The 19504-nt window shown below is 44.7% G+C and overlaps 1 protein-coding gene across 1 annotated transcript in view; it reads right to left on the bottom strand.

Moving 5' to 3' along the window:
• Positions 1–19504, bottom strand: part of CHD1L (chromodomain helicase DNA binding protein 1 like) — a 31125-nt gene that overhangs the window by 7497 nt on the left and 4124 nt on the right. Inside the window, exons 5-15 of the mRNA XM_059838054.1 lie at positions 19162–19193; positions 17031–17112; positions 15637–15799; positions 15084–15239; positions 13884–13976; positions 13347–13443; positions 11959–12032; positions 4255–4365; positions 2569–2683; positions 1988–2141; positions 739–904 (exon numbers count right to left, since the gene is read on the bottom strand). Coding sequence (XP_059694037.1) covers positions 739–904; positions 1988–2141; positions 2569–2683; positions 4255–4365; positions 11959–12032; positions 13347–13443; positions 13884–13976; positions 15084–15239; positions 15637–15799; positions 17031–17112; positions 19162–19193 — 1243 coding nt within the window. The remainder of the gene's footprint in view (positions 1–738; positions 905–1987; positions 2142–2568; positions 2684–4254; positions 4366–11958; positions 12033–13346; positions 13444–13883; positions 13977–15083; positions 15240–15636; positions 15800–17030; positions 17113–19161; positions 19194–19504) is intronic.

The raw sequence follows: 19504 nt of genomic DNA, 5'->3' as shown, positions 1-19504 counted from the left end.
TGCTGCTGGATGGACAATAACTGTCCTGCAGAGCTACATTTCAGCTTCAGTCACAAATCTGTATTTAAGTGCTGCTGTGTACCCAGACAAAAATTCAGTCTTTTTCTGGGAAAGAAGGCATTGGAAGAGGGAAGTATCCTTAGAATTTATTTTCAGGTAGTACGGGGCTATGAAAAATTAACCACAACTGGGTGACATTTGGGCTGGAAAGCAGAGTTTTAAAGACAGAGTAGGTTTGTTTCAGTTCTATAGATACCATGACTCTGTTTCTTACCTCACCTTTTGGATTTTCATAGCCAATTATCCATTATTTGGAAATAAAAAATTAAACACCTGCTACACAGCCTTTCCTTAACTTACTGCAACATCTCCAAAACAGTAGATCTATCTTAACGGTTTTCTGTGGGAAAAGCAGTAGCTACAATATTAATATTTCCCCATTTCTCAGGAATTTCCATCTGAGGTATTAAAATATGAAAAGGAATTCAACTCTCAGCCACCAAAACTGGGTAAATATTGTTAACATTATCTTACAAACAGGCAAATAAGGACAGAAAAAAAGAACAAAAATACCCATAAAGACTCAGAAGTAAAGTTTGTGGATAGGCCACAAACAAAATCCAAGTATCTTAATTACAATTCTGCTTTTCTACTTACTGCCTGCAAAATGCCACCCCTGCCTGGGAAGCCTTCTTTACCAGCTCTCAAGTGACCCAGCTATTTAGATTCTTAACTTACTGTCTGTACCATCCTCTTCATTCTCTTCCTTTTGTGGCAGCACAGTGTCCATTATCCACTGCCCTCCTTTTGTCTCTCCAAGGATGTTTTCCAGCTCCACATGCTGTACAGTACTTCCCTCAGAGGAGAGCAATTTATCCAGGCCAAATTTCAAGATTTCACTCAGCTTTAACAAAGAGAAGGGGAAGTTCAGTAGTATTATTCTCTAATTCCATGTCAATTCCAATGTCTCAAGCTTCTCAGGCTTAAAAGCAGAGGATGTATGAGCGGTGGAACCTAAGCTTTAAGGCTGCCTGTCAAAATACTTATTCATTAACATGCCCCATTCTCCCAACACCTGACAGGACAAGCCCCAACAACATATCACTCATCCAGACTTGAACAGTCGTTTTTCTTCAGGGCTAAATGACAAAACAGCACTGTACTGACTGCATTCAAGCAGCTTTCTTCATAGCCAGAAAGGCCAGGCTTGCTTTTGCCCTCAATCCGTTTAAAACCAAAGTCTAAATACCATAAAAATTCAAGGGGAGAAAAATAACAGCATGAAATTTCCTATGGGCTCAGTTCCACTTCTCCCACAGAAACTTTAATTGCTGAGATACACACAGATGGGGCAGGAAGGGCAAGCAAAGGGGAAAAGGATACACTAAATCCAAACTTCTCCTAGGTTTAGCTGCATGCAGGGGATATGTTCCCTTAAATGTCACTTTGCTTGATGTTTTGAAGCCAAGTTCTCAACAGAAACCTCAGCTTTCAGGTCAGAATTATAAATTATGCCCTGACTCCTGAGACACTGTATTTGCCAAGGGGCCAAAAGAAGTTGACTGAGTTTCAGACTAACAACCAAAAGCTGACTAAGTTATCACCTGACTTCTTATCAGCTCTGTTTGTGAGAGAAAAACACCAGAGACAGATCAGTTTGAGAAACAATGAGTCCAGCTTCCACTTTTTATAATTTCCACTAATTATAATTAAAAAACAAGTAAGACAAAGAAAGGTTCTGTCTTCCCCTCTTCTCAAAGACAACACACCCTTCTCCCCAATGAACACACTTCAAAATTGCAAAAACTGTCTTCAAACATTGGATGCTGTCTGGACCTGGGATGTTGTTTTGGTTCCTACATACAGAAGTTGTCACGTCAATGCACAACTCTTTGCAGAAGTTCAAATCCGACGTAAACTCAGAAACATTCTGGCACATTTCTAAGGTGGTTACTGGAGTCAAATTGAGGATACAACTCTGGTTTACCTGTAACTCTGCTGTTCCCTGAGGCTTGGGTGCTCCCAGAGCAAACTGCCCCCCTTCAACAATGGCATTGGTCAGCCGGAGCTTCGAGGCAGCTCTTCGGTAGATTATTTCTTCAACTGTATCTCGCCCAATCAAACGGATAATTTTTACAGGCCTTGAAAAGTTTAAGAAAATTCTTATTACTTACTTTGTTTTGAGGTGCACTAAGGTATTTACTATCCCCTCACCCACTCCTTTGGTAGGTAAAGAAGGCAAGAACAAAATGAGCAAAAATAATCAGCAGAAATGTGATGCTAACACAATTCTGCTTGACACAGGGGAATTGCTCACTGCAAAAGTGCAGGCAAACGTCCACCCTCCATCTCCTACTCCAAATTTACAAAGTTCCCACCCTGGATACATGACAAGGACAAGATTGTATGAGGCTGCAGTTGGAAAATGAAGACACAAAATCCTCTCTGCTCCCCTCTGATCTTCAATCTATCCTTATACTTTAACTTTCCACTGCCTATGGAAGGAGAAAGTAATACTGAGAAGCCAAGAGAGTCAGCAACCAAACCACAAGTAGTGACATTTCTCACTTGTGCTGCCCAATCCGGTGAGCTCTTGCTATTGCTTGCAAGTCATTTTGTGGGTTAAAATCACTATCAGTAAAAATAACAGTATCTGCTGCTGTCAGATTCATGCCAACTCCACCTACAAACAAAAGAAGGAGGTCATAAAATATGTCACCAACAGAAAATAAAGGAGAGGATAGAGAATTTATACTGTACAAAGTTCTGTCAGATCTGATCAACTGTATCTAATCCAATCCATTTCTCACACCCAGATCTAAGTCTCGTAAGGATCTAGACAGATGGGTAAGCCTTCCACTTCCAGCTTCCAGGTTTCTGCAACAGTCCAAAAAAGAAGTTGTACAATGCAATGTAATCAAATAACATAGGGTGTGAGTGAACCAATGCAAAAGGGACTGATTGTCAAGACTGATGAACATAGACATAATTCTTCTGCTGGCAGGCAGATTATCCCTGCAAGGACTGGCTTCCCTGAAGCCCCAAGGGACTGCCCAAGTCATGACTTGGCTGCAGCACAGAACCAGCTGTAAATACACCACTGAAACAGTGGAAAACACCAAGCCAAACTACACAATAACCAGAGCACAGTCGTTTATGAGACGTAAAGGTTTTGAGGTTAGAACTTGGGCTCTCATGAAATAAAAAGATAAAAAAAAACCCAGTTAATTTTACATTTTAAATTACCTCTACTGTGACCACATTGTGTAGTTAAAGAGGGGACAGCTCATGACAAGACACCCTCCCTGTAATCAGAATATCCCTGCAAGTGGAGACAGTCATGCACCTGAAAATCTCTGTCCATAATATAACAACAATGGCAATACTGTTAGCACACCTGCTCCCTGCTGAATTCAAGATGCTTTGGCCAGACATAGCAGCGTGCAGTAAAAAACAACCCTAAGTGTGGCTGGCATGGGAGGGAGGGCTCAGGCACCGTGGTGACAGACACACATACTCCTGACACACGTCCAGCATTAGGGTCTTCCCTTCACTAACCCTGTGTGTTCTCCTCTGTGCCCTGTGGTGCAGGCTCATCAAGACAAGTCTAACCAGAAGCCCAAAGGAAGACCTGATTCCAGTTTGATGTTTGAGACCAAGCAGTGCAGATTCTTCCTCTCAAGACAAGCAGAAGCCTGGCTCTGTGCTTGTTTGAGCAGAGACAGGGAGGTTTCAAACTGTGTAGAAGACACAGATCTGCCCAGGGAGCAAAGAGGGGAAGCAGCACAGATGGCAGTCCCATGGAGTTCTCGGCAGCCTTGGGACGGTAAAAGACTCTCGTTTCAGTCTGTCTGCCAGCTAAAGAGCACGTCCATGTTCAGCAAACTTGAGAAGCAATTCCACCAGCTTACGTAAAGGAAGTCTGTTTCTGCCTAAAGACTGATGCTTGCAGAAATAAAATAGTAGTGAGATTCCTTAAGCTCAGGCTGGCACAGAGACAGGCATTATGGAACCTGGAATAAAATAAACTCAAGAGGCTGCAATAGGAAAAGGATCTTGGCATCAGCTGCCAAAAGGAAAGCACAGAAACCAGATGTCCTAGATGAGAGACCCAAGTTCAGGATGTGTCCTGTCTCCCTCAAAAATCCCCCACACAAGCAGGCTCTGCAGGATTCAGAATTCCCTGAAACCTTGCCAGAGGGAATAAAATAAGAGTGCAGAAGCAAGATGGTTTGTTTGTCTCTCCTTACTTACCTGCTCTGGTGCTCAGCAGGAAGATAAAGATGGGCTGTTGACCAAAGTTCTTGATGGCAAGGTGTCTCTCCTCACCCCTAACAGAGCCATCCAGCCGCTCGTAGCTGTAGCCTTTCCAAACAAACAGTGTGAATGTTTCTAAAACTTTGCCTTTGCTCTTACCCTCTTACCTCATTCTCTAATGTCTCACTGCGGTCCTGAATCTTTTTGTGCCATATCCTCCTGGCTTGGTTTTCATTTAATTGCCTTCAATTCCTTCATTTTTTCCCAGTTAAACCTCATATAAACTGAGGTAATGACCCTGACTTCCAGATTGACTGTTGGTAAATGTTCTGGATTGCAAGGCAGGATGTATTCTATTACCATCTGTATGGCAGTTGTCTAGGTGTTAAGTGGGCAATTTCCCCTTATCTCTCTCCCTGCGAGATCACAATCACTCCTCCCTCAGCAGGGGGCATCCCGTGATAAGAGGCTATTGAATGTCACTGCATGGCTGATAAGAACTGTAACATCCCATTGTGAGATGCTCCGCCCAGAGGGAGGAGCCGAGCATTGCTATCCAGATATAATCAGGAGATTCTGACACACCAGCACAGCTTCTCCACTGGATTCACCAGAGGAACAGCAGCTGCTTCTTCTTCCACGGATCTGCGGAGGAAGAATCACCCTTTTTCTACAGGACCCCCTGCTCCAACAGAACCACACCTGACACCTCAGGAGGACTGCAGCCACTTTTCCAACTGGACTGCTGCCAGCACCCTGACCAACAGGGTGTCAGGTTGAGTTCTGACTCTGTCATTTTAGTGTACTGCATTGTTTTTATTTTATCATTTTATGGTTTTTCCCCCCTTCCCTATTAAAGAACTGTTATTTCCTGCTCCCGTATTTTTTTTTGCCTGAGAGCCCCTTAATTTAAAATTCATAGCAATTTGGAGGGGTGGGGAGGGTTTGCATTCTCCATTTCAGGGGAAGCTCCTGCCTTCTTTAGCAGGCACCTGTCTTATCCAAACCAAGACAGATTTTTTGGCGCCCAACGTGGGGCTCGAGGGCAAATAAACAAAAAGGGAATAACAGTTCTTGAGTAATCTAATTTTTGTGTGGCTATACAAACCTCATCAAGTGACACCATGTGGTCCAGTTTACCCTGGTTTGGGTGGCACGTGATCATGGCTGTATTTCTCCCATTTGTAGGCCCTTATCTTAACATGGGTCCTATAACCAAGGCTACTGTGGCTATTATCCGGTTTGTTTTATGGGTGAATAAGGTGAGGAATTCATGGATTTTTAACTTCCTCTGGAAGGCAGGCACATGGATTCACAGCTATCACACCTTAACTATGTGTTTTTGGGGTTACTTTAATAATGGCACCTGCTGTAAGGAAATTACACCAGGGGAAATTTTCTCCCAACCCTTTAATCACCTCTTTGGGTCCACCCCACCAGTTTTTGAAGGGTTCAGATCCAATCTAAACATTAATGATATCATACAGTGGCTGGTGTTGCTGATAGGCCTGTTCTATTTAGCATTTAGAGAGAGAGAGAGACTAACCTGGATAACTACCCTGACACCTGCATCAGAACCTAACACGCCACCAGAGTCCAGGGATGCTGTTGCCCCAGAGCCTACTCCTACCCCACAGCCCGTGCCAGATGTGAACTACCCAGATTGGGTGGGGGGTCTGGTGAAGGAGATGCGTGAGATAGGCCAGACCCTGAAGGAGTACACTTCCCCAGCTGGTGCAGAGCCCTCCCCCTGCTTTGAAGAGAGAGAATCTAATAGTGCAGCAGCAGAACCCACAGATGTTACAACTGTCCAGGTTCCAGCTGAACTGCAGAGGCAGTCACAGCCAGCAGCAGTTGCCCCTGTAGAAACAAGGAGATCTAAAACAAAAGCAGAGCACCCAGATAGGGGAGGGCCCTCACAACCCACAGGGGAGCCAGAGGTTGCAATCATCACCGAGTCCCTGACTTACGAAAGTCTCCGTAATCTACACAAAGACATTGTACGACGGGGACGTGAGGCTTATACAACCTGGCTACTTCGGGTCTGGGACCTTATGGGTACAGGTGTGCAACTGGATGGTGGTGAGGCAAGGAATCTGGGACCCTTAACTCAGGACTCCGGTATCAATCAGATTTTTGTAAGGGAGCCAGGGTCCCTTTCCCTCTGGGAGCGGCTTTTAACAAGTGTCAGAGAGAGATTTGTCCACAGGGAAAGAATGCAGGAGCAGCACCACAGAATGCGCTGGAAGACTCTTGAGGAAGGGATCCAACAGCTGAGGGAAGTGGCAGTATTGGAGGTACTCTTTGGGAGAGATGGACAGCATGATAATGACCCCGACCAGGTCAGGTGCACAGGGCAGATGCTGTGGAGTCTGGCAAATCTGGGGCCATCTCAATACACCACTTTCATTGCAACGATCAATGCTGATACCAACCGAGAGACAGTGGGTTCTGTGGCAAACAAACTTAGAAATTATGAAAGTATGATCAATGGCCCCATGCAAGCTCATGTCTCTGCCGTGGTCCAAGAACTCAGAGAGGAGATGAGGGAGATGAGGGAGGCGGTGAGAAGGAACAATTCCCATATTGCACCAGTGCGAGTCACAGGCCCCAGAGTTAGAGCCCAACATTTTCCACCTAGAGAGAGAGGGTACACCCCACGGGCTGACTTGTGGTTCTTTCTGAGGGACCATGGGGAAGACATGGGAAAGTGGGATGGAAAACCCACTTCAGTCCTGGCAGCAAGGGTGCGTCAACTCAAGGAGGGAAACACTAACCGAGAGAACTCCAGTAAAGTGAAGGTAGCCTCAACCTCCCATGACCGAGCTGCTGAGTATGATCCGTCAGATCCCCTTGAGGGTACCTCTACCATGTATGCCCAGGGAAGAAATAATAACCAGGGTTAGGGGGGCCCTGCCTCTAGCCAGGGAGAGGCACGGGAAAATCGGATTTTCTGGACGGTGTGGATCCGATGGCCTGGCACATCAGAACCACAAAGGTACGATGCTTTAGTGGATACTGGTGCACAGTGTACCCTGATACCATCGGGACATGTGGGGGCCGAACCTGTTTCCATTGCCGGGGTGACGGGGGGATCACAGCAATTGACCCTTTTGGAAGCTGAGATGAGCCTGACTGGGAAAGACTGGAAGAAACATCCTATTGTGACTGGCCCAGAGGCCCCATGTATTCTAGGCATAGACTTCCTCCGGAATGGCTATTACAAAGACCCAAAAGGACTCAGATGGGCTTTTGGCATAGCTGCTGTAGAGGCAGAGAACATTAAGCAGTTGAACACCTTGCCCGGACTGTCAGAAAACCCATCCGCAGTAGGACTCTTGAATGTGGAAGAGCAACGAGTGCCAATCGCCACCTCGACGGTGCACCGCCGGCAGTATCGGACGAATCGAGACGCCGTGATCCCCATCCACAAAATGATCCGTGAGCTGGAGAGCCAAGGGGTGGTCAGCAAGACTCACTCACCCTTTAACAGTCCCATCTGGCCTGTGCGCAAGTCTAACAAAGAATGGAGATTGACTGTGGACTATCGTGGCTTGAATGAAGTGACTCCACCACTGAGCGCTGCTGTGCCAGACATGCTGGAACTCCAGTACGAGCTGGAGTCCAAGGCAGCAAAGTGGTATGCCACCATTGACATTGCTAACGCGTTTTTCTCCATTCCTCTGGCAGCAGAGTGCAGGCCTCAGTTTGCTTTCACCTGGAGAGGCGTGCAGTACACCTGGAACCGACTGCCCCAGGGGTGGAAGCACAGCCCCACCATCTGCCATGGACTGATCCAGACTGCACTGGAAAAGGGTGAGGCCCCAGAACATCTGCAATACATCGATGACATCATTGTGTGGGGGAACACGGCAGTGGAAGTATTTGAGAAAGGAAAGAAAATCATCCAGATTCTGCTAGAAGCCGGTTGCGCCATCAAGAAGAACAAAGTCAAGGGACCTGCTCGAGAGATCCAGTTCCTGGGAGTAAAGTGGCAAGATGGACGGCGTCAGATTCCCATTGAGGTCATCAACAAGATCACCGCGATGTCTCCACCAACTAGCAAGAAGGAAACACAAGCTTTCCTGGGTGCCATAGGCTTTTGGAGGATGCACATTCCCGAGTACAGTCAGATCGTGAGCCCTCTTTACCTGGTCACCCGCAAGAAGAACGAGTTCCACTGGGGCCCTGAGCAGCAACAAGCTTTTGCCCAGATTAAGCAAGAAATTGCTCATGCTGTTGCCCTTGGCCCAGTCAGGATGGGACCAGAGGTAAAGAACGTACTCTACTCTGCAGCCGGGAACCATGGTTTGTCCTGGAGCCTTTGGCAGAAGGTGCCTGGGGAGACTCGAGGCCGACCACTGGGATTCTGGAGTCGAAGCTTCAGAGGGTCCGAAGCCAATTACACTCCCACAGAAAAGGAAATCTTGGCTGCCTACGAAGGAGTTCAAGCTGCCTCAGAGGTGATTGGCACGGAAGCACAACTCCTCCTGGCACCCCGACTACCGGTGCTGGGGTGGATGTTCAAAGGAAAGGCTCCCACCACCCACCATGCCACTGATGCTACATGGAGTAAATGGATTGCCCTCATCACACAGCGCACCCGTATTGGAAACCTGAATCGCCCTGGGATTTTAGAGATAATTACAAACTGGCCGGAAGGTGAAGATTTTGGTCTTTCTGATGAAGAGGAACAAGAGCAAGTAACACGTGCCGAAGAAGCTCCACCATACAACCAACTCCCAGCAGAGGAAACACGCTACGCTCTTTTCACTGACGGTTCCTGTCGCATCGTAGGGTTGAACCGGAAGTGGAAAGCAGCCGTATGGAGTCCCACACGACAGGTTGCTCAGGCTATCGAAGGAGAAGGTGGATCAAGTCAACTTGCTGAACTCAAAGCTGTTCAGCTAGCCCTGGACATTGCTGAGAGAGAGAAATGGCCAAGGCTCTATCTTTATACTGATTCGTGGATGGTAGCCAATGCTCTGTGGGGCTGGCTGGAAAGGTGGAAAAAGGCCAACTGGCAGCGTAAGGGAAAACCAATCTGGGCTGCTGAGGAATGGAAAGAAATTGCCGCTCGGTTGGAGAACCTACCTGTGAAAGTCCGCCACGTAGATGCCCACATCCCCAAGAGCCGGGCTAATGAGGAACATCGAAACAACGAACAGGTAGATCAGGCAGCAAAAATAGAGGTGTCGAAGATAGACTTAGATTGGCAACATAAGGGGGAGTTGTTCCTAGCTCGATGGGCCCACGATGCCTCAGGTCATCAAGGTAGAGATGCCACCTATAGGTGGGCACGAGACCGAGGAGTAGATTTAACCAAAGACAGTATTTCTCAGGTTATCCATGACTATGAAACGTGTGCTGCCATCAAGCACGCCAAGAGAGTGAAGCCCCTGTGGTATGGTGGGCGGTGGTCCAAGTACAAGTATGGGGAGGCCTGGCAGATCGACTACATCACACTGCCCCAGACACGCCAAGGCAAGCGCTACGTGCTGACCATGGTGGAAGCCACCACGGGATGGTTGGAGACCCACCCTGTGCCTCACGCCACTGCCCGGAACACCATCCTGGGCCTGGAAAAGCAAGTGCTGTGGAGACATGGAACCCCTGAGAGAATTGAGTCGGACAATGGGACCCATTTCAAGAACGGCCTTATCAACACCTGGGCCAGGGAACATGGTATTGAATGGATATACCATATCCCCTACCATGCACCAGCTGCCGGGAAAGTTGAACGGTGCAATGGACTACTCAAGACTACCCTGAAGGCACTTGGTGGGGGGACTTTTAGAAATTGGGAGATGAACTTAGCAAAGGCCACCTGGATGGTCAACACCAGAGGGTCTATCAATCGAGCTGGTCCTGCCCAGTCTGAACCCCTGCACACTGTAGATGGAGATAAAGTCCCTGTTGTACACATGAAAGGTATTTTAGGAAAGACTGTTTGGATTACTCCCACCTCAGGCAAAGACAAACCCATCCGTGGAATTGTTTTTGCTCAAGGACCTGGTTACACTTGGTGGGTAATGCAGAAAGATGGAGAAAGCCGTTGTGTACCACAGGGAAACCTAGTCTTAAGTGAGAACTGTGTGTAAGGATTCATTGTGATGCAGATGGAAATAGAATAAGGGGTGGATTATGTTCTGGATTGCAAGGCAGGATGTATTCTATTACCATCTGTATGGCAGTTGTCTAGGTGTTAAGTGGGCAATTTCCCCTTATCTCTCTCCCTGCGAGATCACAATCACTCCTCCCTCAGCAGGGGGCATCCCGTGATAAGAGGCTATTGAATGTCACTGCATGGCTGATAAGAACTGTAACATCCCATTGTGAGATGCTCCGCCCAGAGGGAGGAGCCGAGCATTGCTATCCAGATATAATCAGGAGATTCTGACACACCAGCACAGCTTCTCCACTGGATTCACCAGAGGAACAGCAGCTGCTTCTTCTTCCACGGATCTGCGGAGGAAGAATCACCCTTTTTCTACAGGACCCCCTGCTCCAACAGAACCACACCTGACACCTCAGGAGGACTGCAGCCACTTTTCCAACTGGACTGCTGCCAGCACCCTGACCAACAGGGTGTCAGGTTGAGTTCTGACTCTGTCATTTTAGTGTACTGCATTGTTTTTATTTTATCATTTTATGGTTTTTCCCCCCTTCCCTATTAAAGAACTGTTATTTCCTGCTCCCGTATTTTTTTTTGCCTGAGAGCCCCTTAATTTAAAATTCATAGCAATTTGGAGGGGTGGGGAGGGTTTGCATTCTCCATTTCAGGGGAAGCTCCTGCCTTCTTTAGCAGGCACCTGTCTTATCCAAACCAAGACAGTAAAGAGTAATTTAGCTGAGTCTGAAGCAGAGACTCTTAGCATTTAATTTACTGCTTGGAAACACAACAGGAAAATTCAGAGCCCAAGTAAAAGAACATTAGCACACAGTCCCATTTCAGACTATGCTGTTCTGGCTGTTGGCCCCACAAAGCAGGCCAACAACCATCAGATCCTCCTTATCCAAACTCCCACGGCCTTCAGTGTGCTTTGCTGTGAGCGTGCAGTATGGGATATGGCACTACATTTGGCTTTATCCTACATTATTAGTCGTCCAAAACCATAAACACCAAACAAAAGCCTCTTTCATGGGAAATCCTAAGTAGGCATGGAGCCACGTGGATTGAAACAAAAGAAAATGTCCCAAGAATACATTGCAAACCTTGCCAAAAATGGTCTGATCCAACCTGCCCTTAGACATGTTGGGGCCCCACTGTCAACAACTGTTTTAATCAAAAATTAATTTCCTGGTATAACTGTGGCTCAGTTTGTGTTTTGTGCTGGACAAAGTGAATCTAGAACAAGCCTATTGCCTTTACTGCAATTACTTCAGGACAACTGAACACAGGTATATAATGAAATATAATGAAACATTGCTGTTAGCTCCATTTCATAAAGGCACAAAAGCTACTTTGAAGAACACTTAACTGACAGCTCATTTCAGGAAGCTGGTAACAGCAAAGAGCTGAACTCAAGACCCTCCAACCCACAGAGCTGCTGCAGGAATATGGTCCCTGTCTTATAAGAACCAATATATCTTCATCACATTCCTTTATCCATCCCAGGCAGATCAACCAAAATCACAGGGAAAATATCTGGCAGTGATCATTAAGATAAGCCCTCTCCTATCAAAGTGTGCAGAACATACCTCTATAGTCCATGTAGTCCTGCAGGATATCGAGCAGTTGAGTCATCTGAGAAAAGAGCAACACACGGTGGCCTCTGCAAGAAGAACATGAAACCCTGTGATCCTCAGCATACTGTGACAGCATTTCACAGCCTGCTGGGGGGTCACACTGGCTTAACCAGTCATTATCAGTCCCTGTTACACATCAAGGCCTCCCAGAATCCCGGCCTGTTCTCCCACCACAAATTTTCAGCTCCACATCTAAATGCAATCAGTTAAGCTTTATCTGCCATCATCATTTGCCCTGTCCAGAGTGTGGAGTCAGAGAAGCAACAGGGCTCTGGTACAGCTCTGCTGCTGGCTGGATGCAGGCTGGTGAGGAACCTGTCTAAAAGGACCCCCAGCTTCAGCCTAGCATGATGAGGTCTTCTTCACCACATCAAATCACACACTACAATGCATCTGAAATTCTGGGAAAATGTAGTATCAGCATCTCTGTAACAGCAGAACATCTCCTTCTCCAGCAAATAACATTCAAAGATCAAGCTCTGCCTACAAAGGTGTGTTAAGAAATCAACTTTCCTCCCCCCCAGCCCTAGGCCTCAGACAGTGCTCTATTTAAATCAGACTTCACCCTATAGCAGAACACAGACATTTTCAAGTCCAGAATTTGCACAGGGCTGGTCCTGCAGCAAACACATACAGTGGAGAGGTAGCCACTCACAAGGTGCTACGCAGCAGGACAAAGACAACAAAATCAGAACTTCACAAGGGCTGTTGAAGCTGTCCTTTGTCTTTGGATTCCAGGTTCTGAACTCATCAGAGCACAACACAAGGGGTTGTGAACATCAATCCCAAAATTTCTGAAGTTTCAGTTTATCCTTGGGTTTTTCTTTTTCCTATTTGCCATGGATTGTGCCTCCCAGGCTAACACAGGTATGCTGGCTCAAAGGAACTCAACTGAGGCATTAGAAACCACCCTCAGGAAATTTACAATCAAAGCAGATATGCTGAATACCAAGTCACATGGTTATTGTCCCAGGTTCTCAAATATGGCAAATATGAGAGCATGTGAGAAAGTTAGTCAACTGCTTTGAGCAATGCCAGCAAAAATGCACCTGAAGATCTCTGTCCATAATATGTCAACAATAGCAATACTGTTAGCACACCTGCTCCCAGCTGAATACAAGGTGCTTTGGCCAGACATAGCAGTGTGCAGTAATCTTCAAGGTTCCTCTACCATCTCCAATACAACTAGTTTTACTTCTTTCAGGTAATGAGTAATGTGGAATAAATAAGTCAGTGCTTGTGTTGTGAAGAATAACTGCTCAGTCTATGGCTAAATAATGTAGTTTGCTTTCCCAGTTTACTTTTTCTCCCTATGTCAACCCCATCCCAACATGACATACCCAGCGTACAAGAATGAAAGGAGTTTATCCAACAAACACATCTTGCCACTGGCTTCAACAATATGGTCTCCAATCTCAAAGGGCTCTGGCTCAACACCTGGAATAGAAAGGAGTTTCAAAAGCAGAGTTAATACCACAGAAATAACAATTCTGTGGTAAACTTCAGTGTGTCTGCACTGTCGCTTTTGCTGAGCAGAGCCACACGATGCTTGCTTGAGAAGTGATGGTCCTTCTCTATCTCCAAATGACACCCTCAGTAGTTCACAAAGCACTGTGCTTTCTTTGTTTAGATGACAGAAGACATAGAAATAGAAAGCTGCAGTCAGAAACTCAGACTTCACACAGTCTCCTACTTTATTTGTCATTATTGATGAACTGTCATGTGTTGGAACTGGTCACAAACTCACAGCTGCTACTGATTCAAGTACAAGAGTGTTTATTACTTGCTTTTCTAAGCATTACACTAATAATAGAAAACCATTGTATAAATCAAGAAAGTAATTTTTTCTGTTCCAAAAGAGAACAGTGCTTTCCTACCATTGAAGAGGTATGGGTGGGCAACACACTTCCGAAGCTGAATTAAGACATTCTGGAGTGTAACCTTCCTTCCCATTTCATTTTCAAATGCATCTGGAACAAAGAGCGGAGAAAAAAACAGAGCAGGGAAGCCCATGCTCCATTAATGGCTGTGACTGGGAACGTCTTGGTACTAAGCACTGCTCCAAAGTGCTTCAGCACTGAAGTATTTCTCTCAGTGAATCACATCTGGATTTGAATTTCCCATCTCAAGACTAATACATCTATTTTCACAGACTAAAAAAAATTTCCCTCACACTTTTTAGATAAGCTTTTAGAAATAAGACCCTGATAAGCACTACTTTGCCTTGTCAGACTCAATTGTCAGACTCACTTTCTGGACACCCTGTATAAGGCCACTGAAATTTTTCTGATCAAAATAAGTGAAAGAAATTTGGTGCAGTTCATTTGCATTTTCATAAAAAAAAAAATACAGCACAGTCAAGATCTCCTGGGCAACAAGATCTTCTTGTTGCATTTTTGTGCAGAACAAAAAAAAAGAATGCATGCACATATGCTGACTAGAGTATAAGAGGAACTTTCAGATTTCCGGGTGATATTCATGCAAAGTGCTAGAAAGCCCTAGAAGAACAAAGCATCTGCAACTCCCCAGTTTTAATTTCCCTAGAACAAATAAGCACTCAAAAGCCACATGACGGTAGTGGTTGCATTGTCTACATAACCCTGCAGTTTCCCAAAAAATTCCTATCTCCATTCAGTAGGTTGAAATTTGCTTTATGGCATCTGTGCTACTATTAGAAAATTTGTAGAGAACCACAGATCCAAAATTTCTTGTACCGCCCTTTTGTTTGAATACAAAAACATGCAATAGGAGCAGGCTTACCTTGAGATAAGTATCTTTAATTACTTTAATTGCTTTTAGACTGCCCAAAGCAGACCCTCAAGCTGACCCTTCCTAGCTTGCAATACCTGAGCAATAGATCAATACATATTTCTCTTATTTTGCCACAAGCTAAAATACAAAATTAGGCAACCCAAATTTGGCATATTTATTCTGTAGATACTCTGCAGACCAAAGTAACTTCTGCTTCTTTACAACAGCGCATGCATGTACAACAGGAATTTGTTCGCATGTACAACAAGAATTAGTTTTGTTTTTAAAAATAATTAATAGACTTCAAAATGCCCTTCAAAAGTTACCTAGATCTTTTGTCAAAATGGCCTTGTAGTACTTCTTCTGCAGAGCTGACATTCCATGGTACAGAACCACTTCCATCTTCTTTGGCAGCTCTGCAGCCACCTCAGATTTGACTCTCCGAAGCAGAAATGGCTGCAGAAGACTGTGCAATTCTTTGGCTATGCAGAGGCAGGGAGAATTAAAACAAAAACAAAAAAAAACCACCACCAAACCCAACAAAAATAGAGGAGAATACTGTGTTAAAAGTAAGGAATTTATATAATACCTTCAGAAGTACACTTTCAAAATAAATGTAAAAGGAATCTCACATCTATTGGTGAAACCATTCAAGCCACATTTTACAAACAGAGAAACCAAAAAAATAGCTGCATACCTGCAACACTTGGGACTACATTAAGAAAGCTCTTGTCTTAAAAGTAATAATTTGTTCTTGTGGCTTTTTTTTTAAAGCTGCTCACCATTAAAAGAAAGCAAATAAAGACAACACAACATGGTTGTTTCCTAGTCAAGATAAAAGCTGGTTCTGACTGAAGTACAAGGTTGCTTATTACTGACCTGGCTCATCCTCCTTTTCAATAACTTGGTAATACTCAACAAACTCTTTCACTTTTTCCTGGGGAAAGATGTCAGGTTCAATAAGGCTGAGTAAGGAGTACAGTTCCTGGAGGCTGTTCTGGACTGGAGTGCCTGTGAGTAGCAGGCTGAAGCCTACTGAGAACTGAAAAAAATCAGCAATAAAACAAAGTTATTAGGGAAAAGTATCTGTAATTAAAAGTCAGTCAATATACAAGTCCACCTACACCACTCTTAAGCTTAACTTAGAAGATGAGTGGCAGCACAGAACTGCTCGCAGAATGCTGCAGATTTGCCAAAACCATCCAAACATGAGATATGGTGTGACAGTCAAACAGCTCCAAACTGACTAGGCTGGCACCAGTACAAGGAATTCAGTGTAAGCAAAATAAGAGCAAAGTACAAAACTGACTCCATTAAAATGCTCGGGTCCATGCAGTCTACAGTCTAATACTGCAAACTAGATGTTAGATAAGGAGGGATAACTGGACAATGCAGTTGGAATAGGACAGTGAAATGAAACTGCATCAGACTAAGTTCCATTTCTGTTCGCTGAATAACTCTGACAAACACAGGAACATTATCAGGTCCATGTGGCTCACAGTAATCCCCATAAAGAGACTTGAGAAATATGTTTACCTTTGGAAAGATATAAATTTCTCTTAAGTTTGGTAATAGAAAATAGGTTAGGAGGAGAGATGAGGCGAATCATGTCTATTTTTTTGTGATTATAACCAAAGCTCCTAAATGACAGACATCAGGGACAATATGTTCAGAATATGTAAGACTTTCAGGAATTCAATAAAACCCCTTATTTTCCAAGGTGTACTGTAGTACATTGTTGCTGATGCCAGCACACACCAAATGCTGATGTTTCACTGCCATGACAAAAAGTGCAGCCTTCACTCAGGCATTTGTGCTGCTCCAGCCAGGTGCTTTGGAAGCTGAAGCAATTCTCCTAATTTCTGTAAAAAAGGGTGGCTACATTAAATGGGACAGTGGAAGTCAGTAGTTCATGACTTGAGGTCTCATGAGCCAGGCAAAGGCTCCTTCACCCTGCCAGAGCTGGAGATGACCTCCTGTTGCTTAGGTCAGCCAGACATCTACTTCTGCAGCAGCACAGCTGTGGCTCAGCACCATGTCTGGCTTTTTCAAGTCTTTCAAACTGCTCCAACATGGCAAGTCCAAACATGAAGCAGAATGAGAGGGAAGCTCCAAATACTGCCCACTGCCATGCAAAGCCAACAAGGCCTTTATCTCTCTGCCATGAAATATGGGAATCTTTTCACCAGCTCTGATGGAAACGAGTGATGATTTACAGAGAATCTGAAAAAGGAAAAGTCTTAAGTCACTAGAAGATAGATGAGTTACTTTACCTCAGAAAGTGTCTTGTAAAGCAGAGAATTTTGATTTTTCAGTCTATGAGCTTCATCTACAACCAAGGCAGCCCAGTTAAAGCTGAACAAGCAAAAAACAGCATCTTCAGTTAGGGGCTGACAATTCATTCTTGTAAGTACAAAAAGACCAAAGTAAGTGGTGGCTCTGCTTGGCTCAACTTGAAGTGGGGTCCCACTCCATGAACAACAAGCAAACACCAAAAGTGGGGTGGAATTCACAGGTACTGTTTTTGAAGAGCCAACAGAGTTTTTTACCTATAGTCTGGTAATTTTTTTTCTGAAATCAAGACTAACAAAATTCACTTGAATTTCTTGCTTCTCTCTCCACCTCTGTTACTCTCAGGAAAACTGCATAAACACAAGTTCCTTGAACATACAAGGAGGTCTCTGATTTGGAAAAAGAGACATGAAACTAGGCCCTAGCACCTGCAAAAACCCAGCAATGATCACGAGGCAGTGAGGGAAGAGTGGTGTCAAGGCTTTTGCAAATCACCCAAGACAGGAGCTTAAACTTATCCTGTTTTGATACAGCTGTATGCAGAATGTCCTCTAGCAGGCTGCAGAATCACTGGTGATCCAGTAGATCCACTAGGCTTACTTGAAACTCCACACCTTCTCAACCCACAGTGTCTGTGCCTCCTTATCACTAGGGTTACAACTTCCACATCAGAGTCATTTCCAGGGGAGGGAAAGCATGAACCTCCATCTTTTCTCACCCACACACTTCTCCCAGTGGAATACAACATCTGAAATCACAGTGACCTACATTCTTCCTAAAAAGCCTTTTTGTTTGCTGTGATTTCCCTCTCTGCTATATCAGAGAGGTTATCCATTGCCAGAGCAATCAAGTGTCATTACTCTTATTCTACGAGCTCAGGAGCTGAACTGCCGAAGGACTCTGCACTGTGCAGCATTGCAGAAGCTCATGTGCAGAGCAGCCTGATACCTCATCTATTCCATTACAGCATGGCTCTTGCTCAACTCATTTGTGCTGTTATACTGCTTGTAAGGAGAAGTGGTAGGGAGACATCTGATAACTCTGACCCTCCTTTACAAAGTGCTCCAAATGCTCCCACAGAACAAGGTACAAATGATTAGCAACCTCTTTTTTTTTTTTCAGAAGGAAGACTAAAGGGCAAAACCCTAATTTGAGTGACATGGCTTTGAGGTTATTTGTTAGCTTTAGAAGTAGGAAATTACTCTGTAGCTGACATTTCTGTGATACTAGGGCTGGCTACTTGCTCTCCCTGGGCTACACTTTAAAATAAACAGAATAATATGCAGCAACACAGAACAGGATATGAAACTGTAAGGACAATAGAGTCGTGGCTACTTTTCCTTAGACCTGGTTTCTACCATGATGTGCAGCACAGTCTGCTACTTCCAGCAGTGGCCAAGGATAGGTGCTTTGCTGAAAGACAGGAGGTTGCCCATTGTGGGCCTGAGAAAAACAAAATTGTGCCAGCAGGGGCCACTGGATTTGTGCTACAAAGATACTGAGCCATTCATTATGTATAGCTGCCCCCAGCATTTGTCATGACACCATTGCAAGGCACTGGCACTATTGCTAAGAAAAAGGGAAAATTCCTCCACATTTCAAGTGCAGATGCCTGTGGAATTCTGCATGACCATGACAGTACCTCCTACAGGAGGCTGAATTTGAGCTGAATAATCAGTCTTTGTAGAAGGCATAATGCTTCATAAGCCCTCCACAGTTCTGACTGGAGGCAATAAACTTCAGGATATGATAGCACATTATCACTGTTATATAATGCAGGTCAGTTTCAGCGAATTTTGCAACTAATACCTTTGCAACCTGAAGCTCTTGAGGATGTCCTCTGCCAGACTGATATTTAATGTACTGCTCTAAGTCACCATGTGTCATATTGCTTTGAGTTAACTGGCTTGAAAACTGTCCTTGGGGGAAGTTGATATATATTTTAGCTGACATTAAAGACTTCAAGTTTGAAAAGGCATAGTTCTAATCACAAGCTAAGAACATCCCTGTCTCTTGTGAAACAACACAGAATCTTGCACATACAAATATGTACTTAAGAAATCGTTGACAGATATCCAGACTTAAATTTGAAGAAATTAAAACCAGACTCACGACTTTAGAAATGCTGCATCTTTCAGGCAAATCTGCAATGAAAGAAAATGAACTGATTTATGATTTAAGTAAATACATCAGTTAAGAAACAGAGCATTTTTCTGTCTGCTTGCAAACTATGGTGAAATGGAGCACAGTGGGATGAAGGCACTTACTACCTGAGGAAAAAAAATGACAGCTACATGACACCTTCAGCATGTCATGGTTTAACACCACACACCCTCTCACTCATACTCCACCCAGGGAGCGGGGGGAAGAGAACCAGAAGGGCAAAAGTGAGAAAACTTGTAGGTTGACAAGGCATGAACTGGGTGGTGCAGAGGAATCAAAAAAGCGAGGAAAT

This window comes from Haemorhous mexicanus, chromosome 2 (assembly GCF_027477595.1).
Source record: "Haemorhous mexicanus isolate bHaeMex1 chromosome 2, bHaeMex1.pri, whole genome shotgun sequence".
In the NCBI taxonomy this organism is placed as follows: domain Eukaryota; kingdom Metazoa; phylum Chordata; class Aves; order Passeriformes; family Fringillidae; genus Haemorhous; species Haemorhous mexicanus.
Note: the sequence above shows the minus strand (reverse complement) of the source record. Positions and strands in the feature narration are given on the sequence as shown.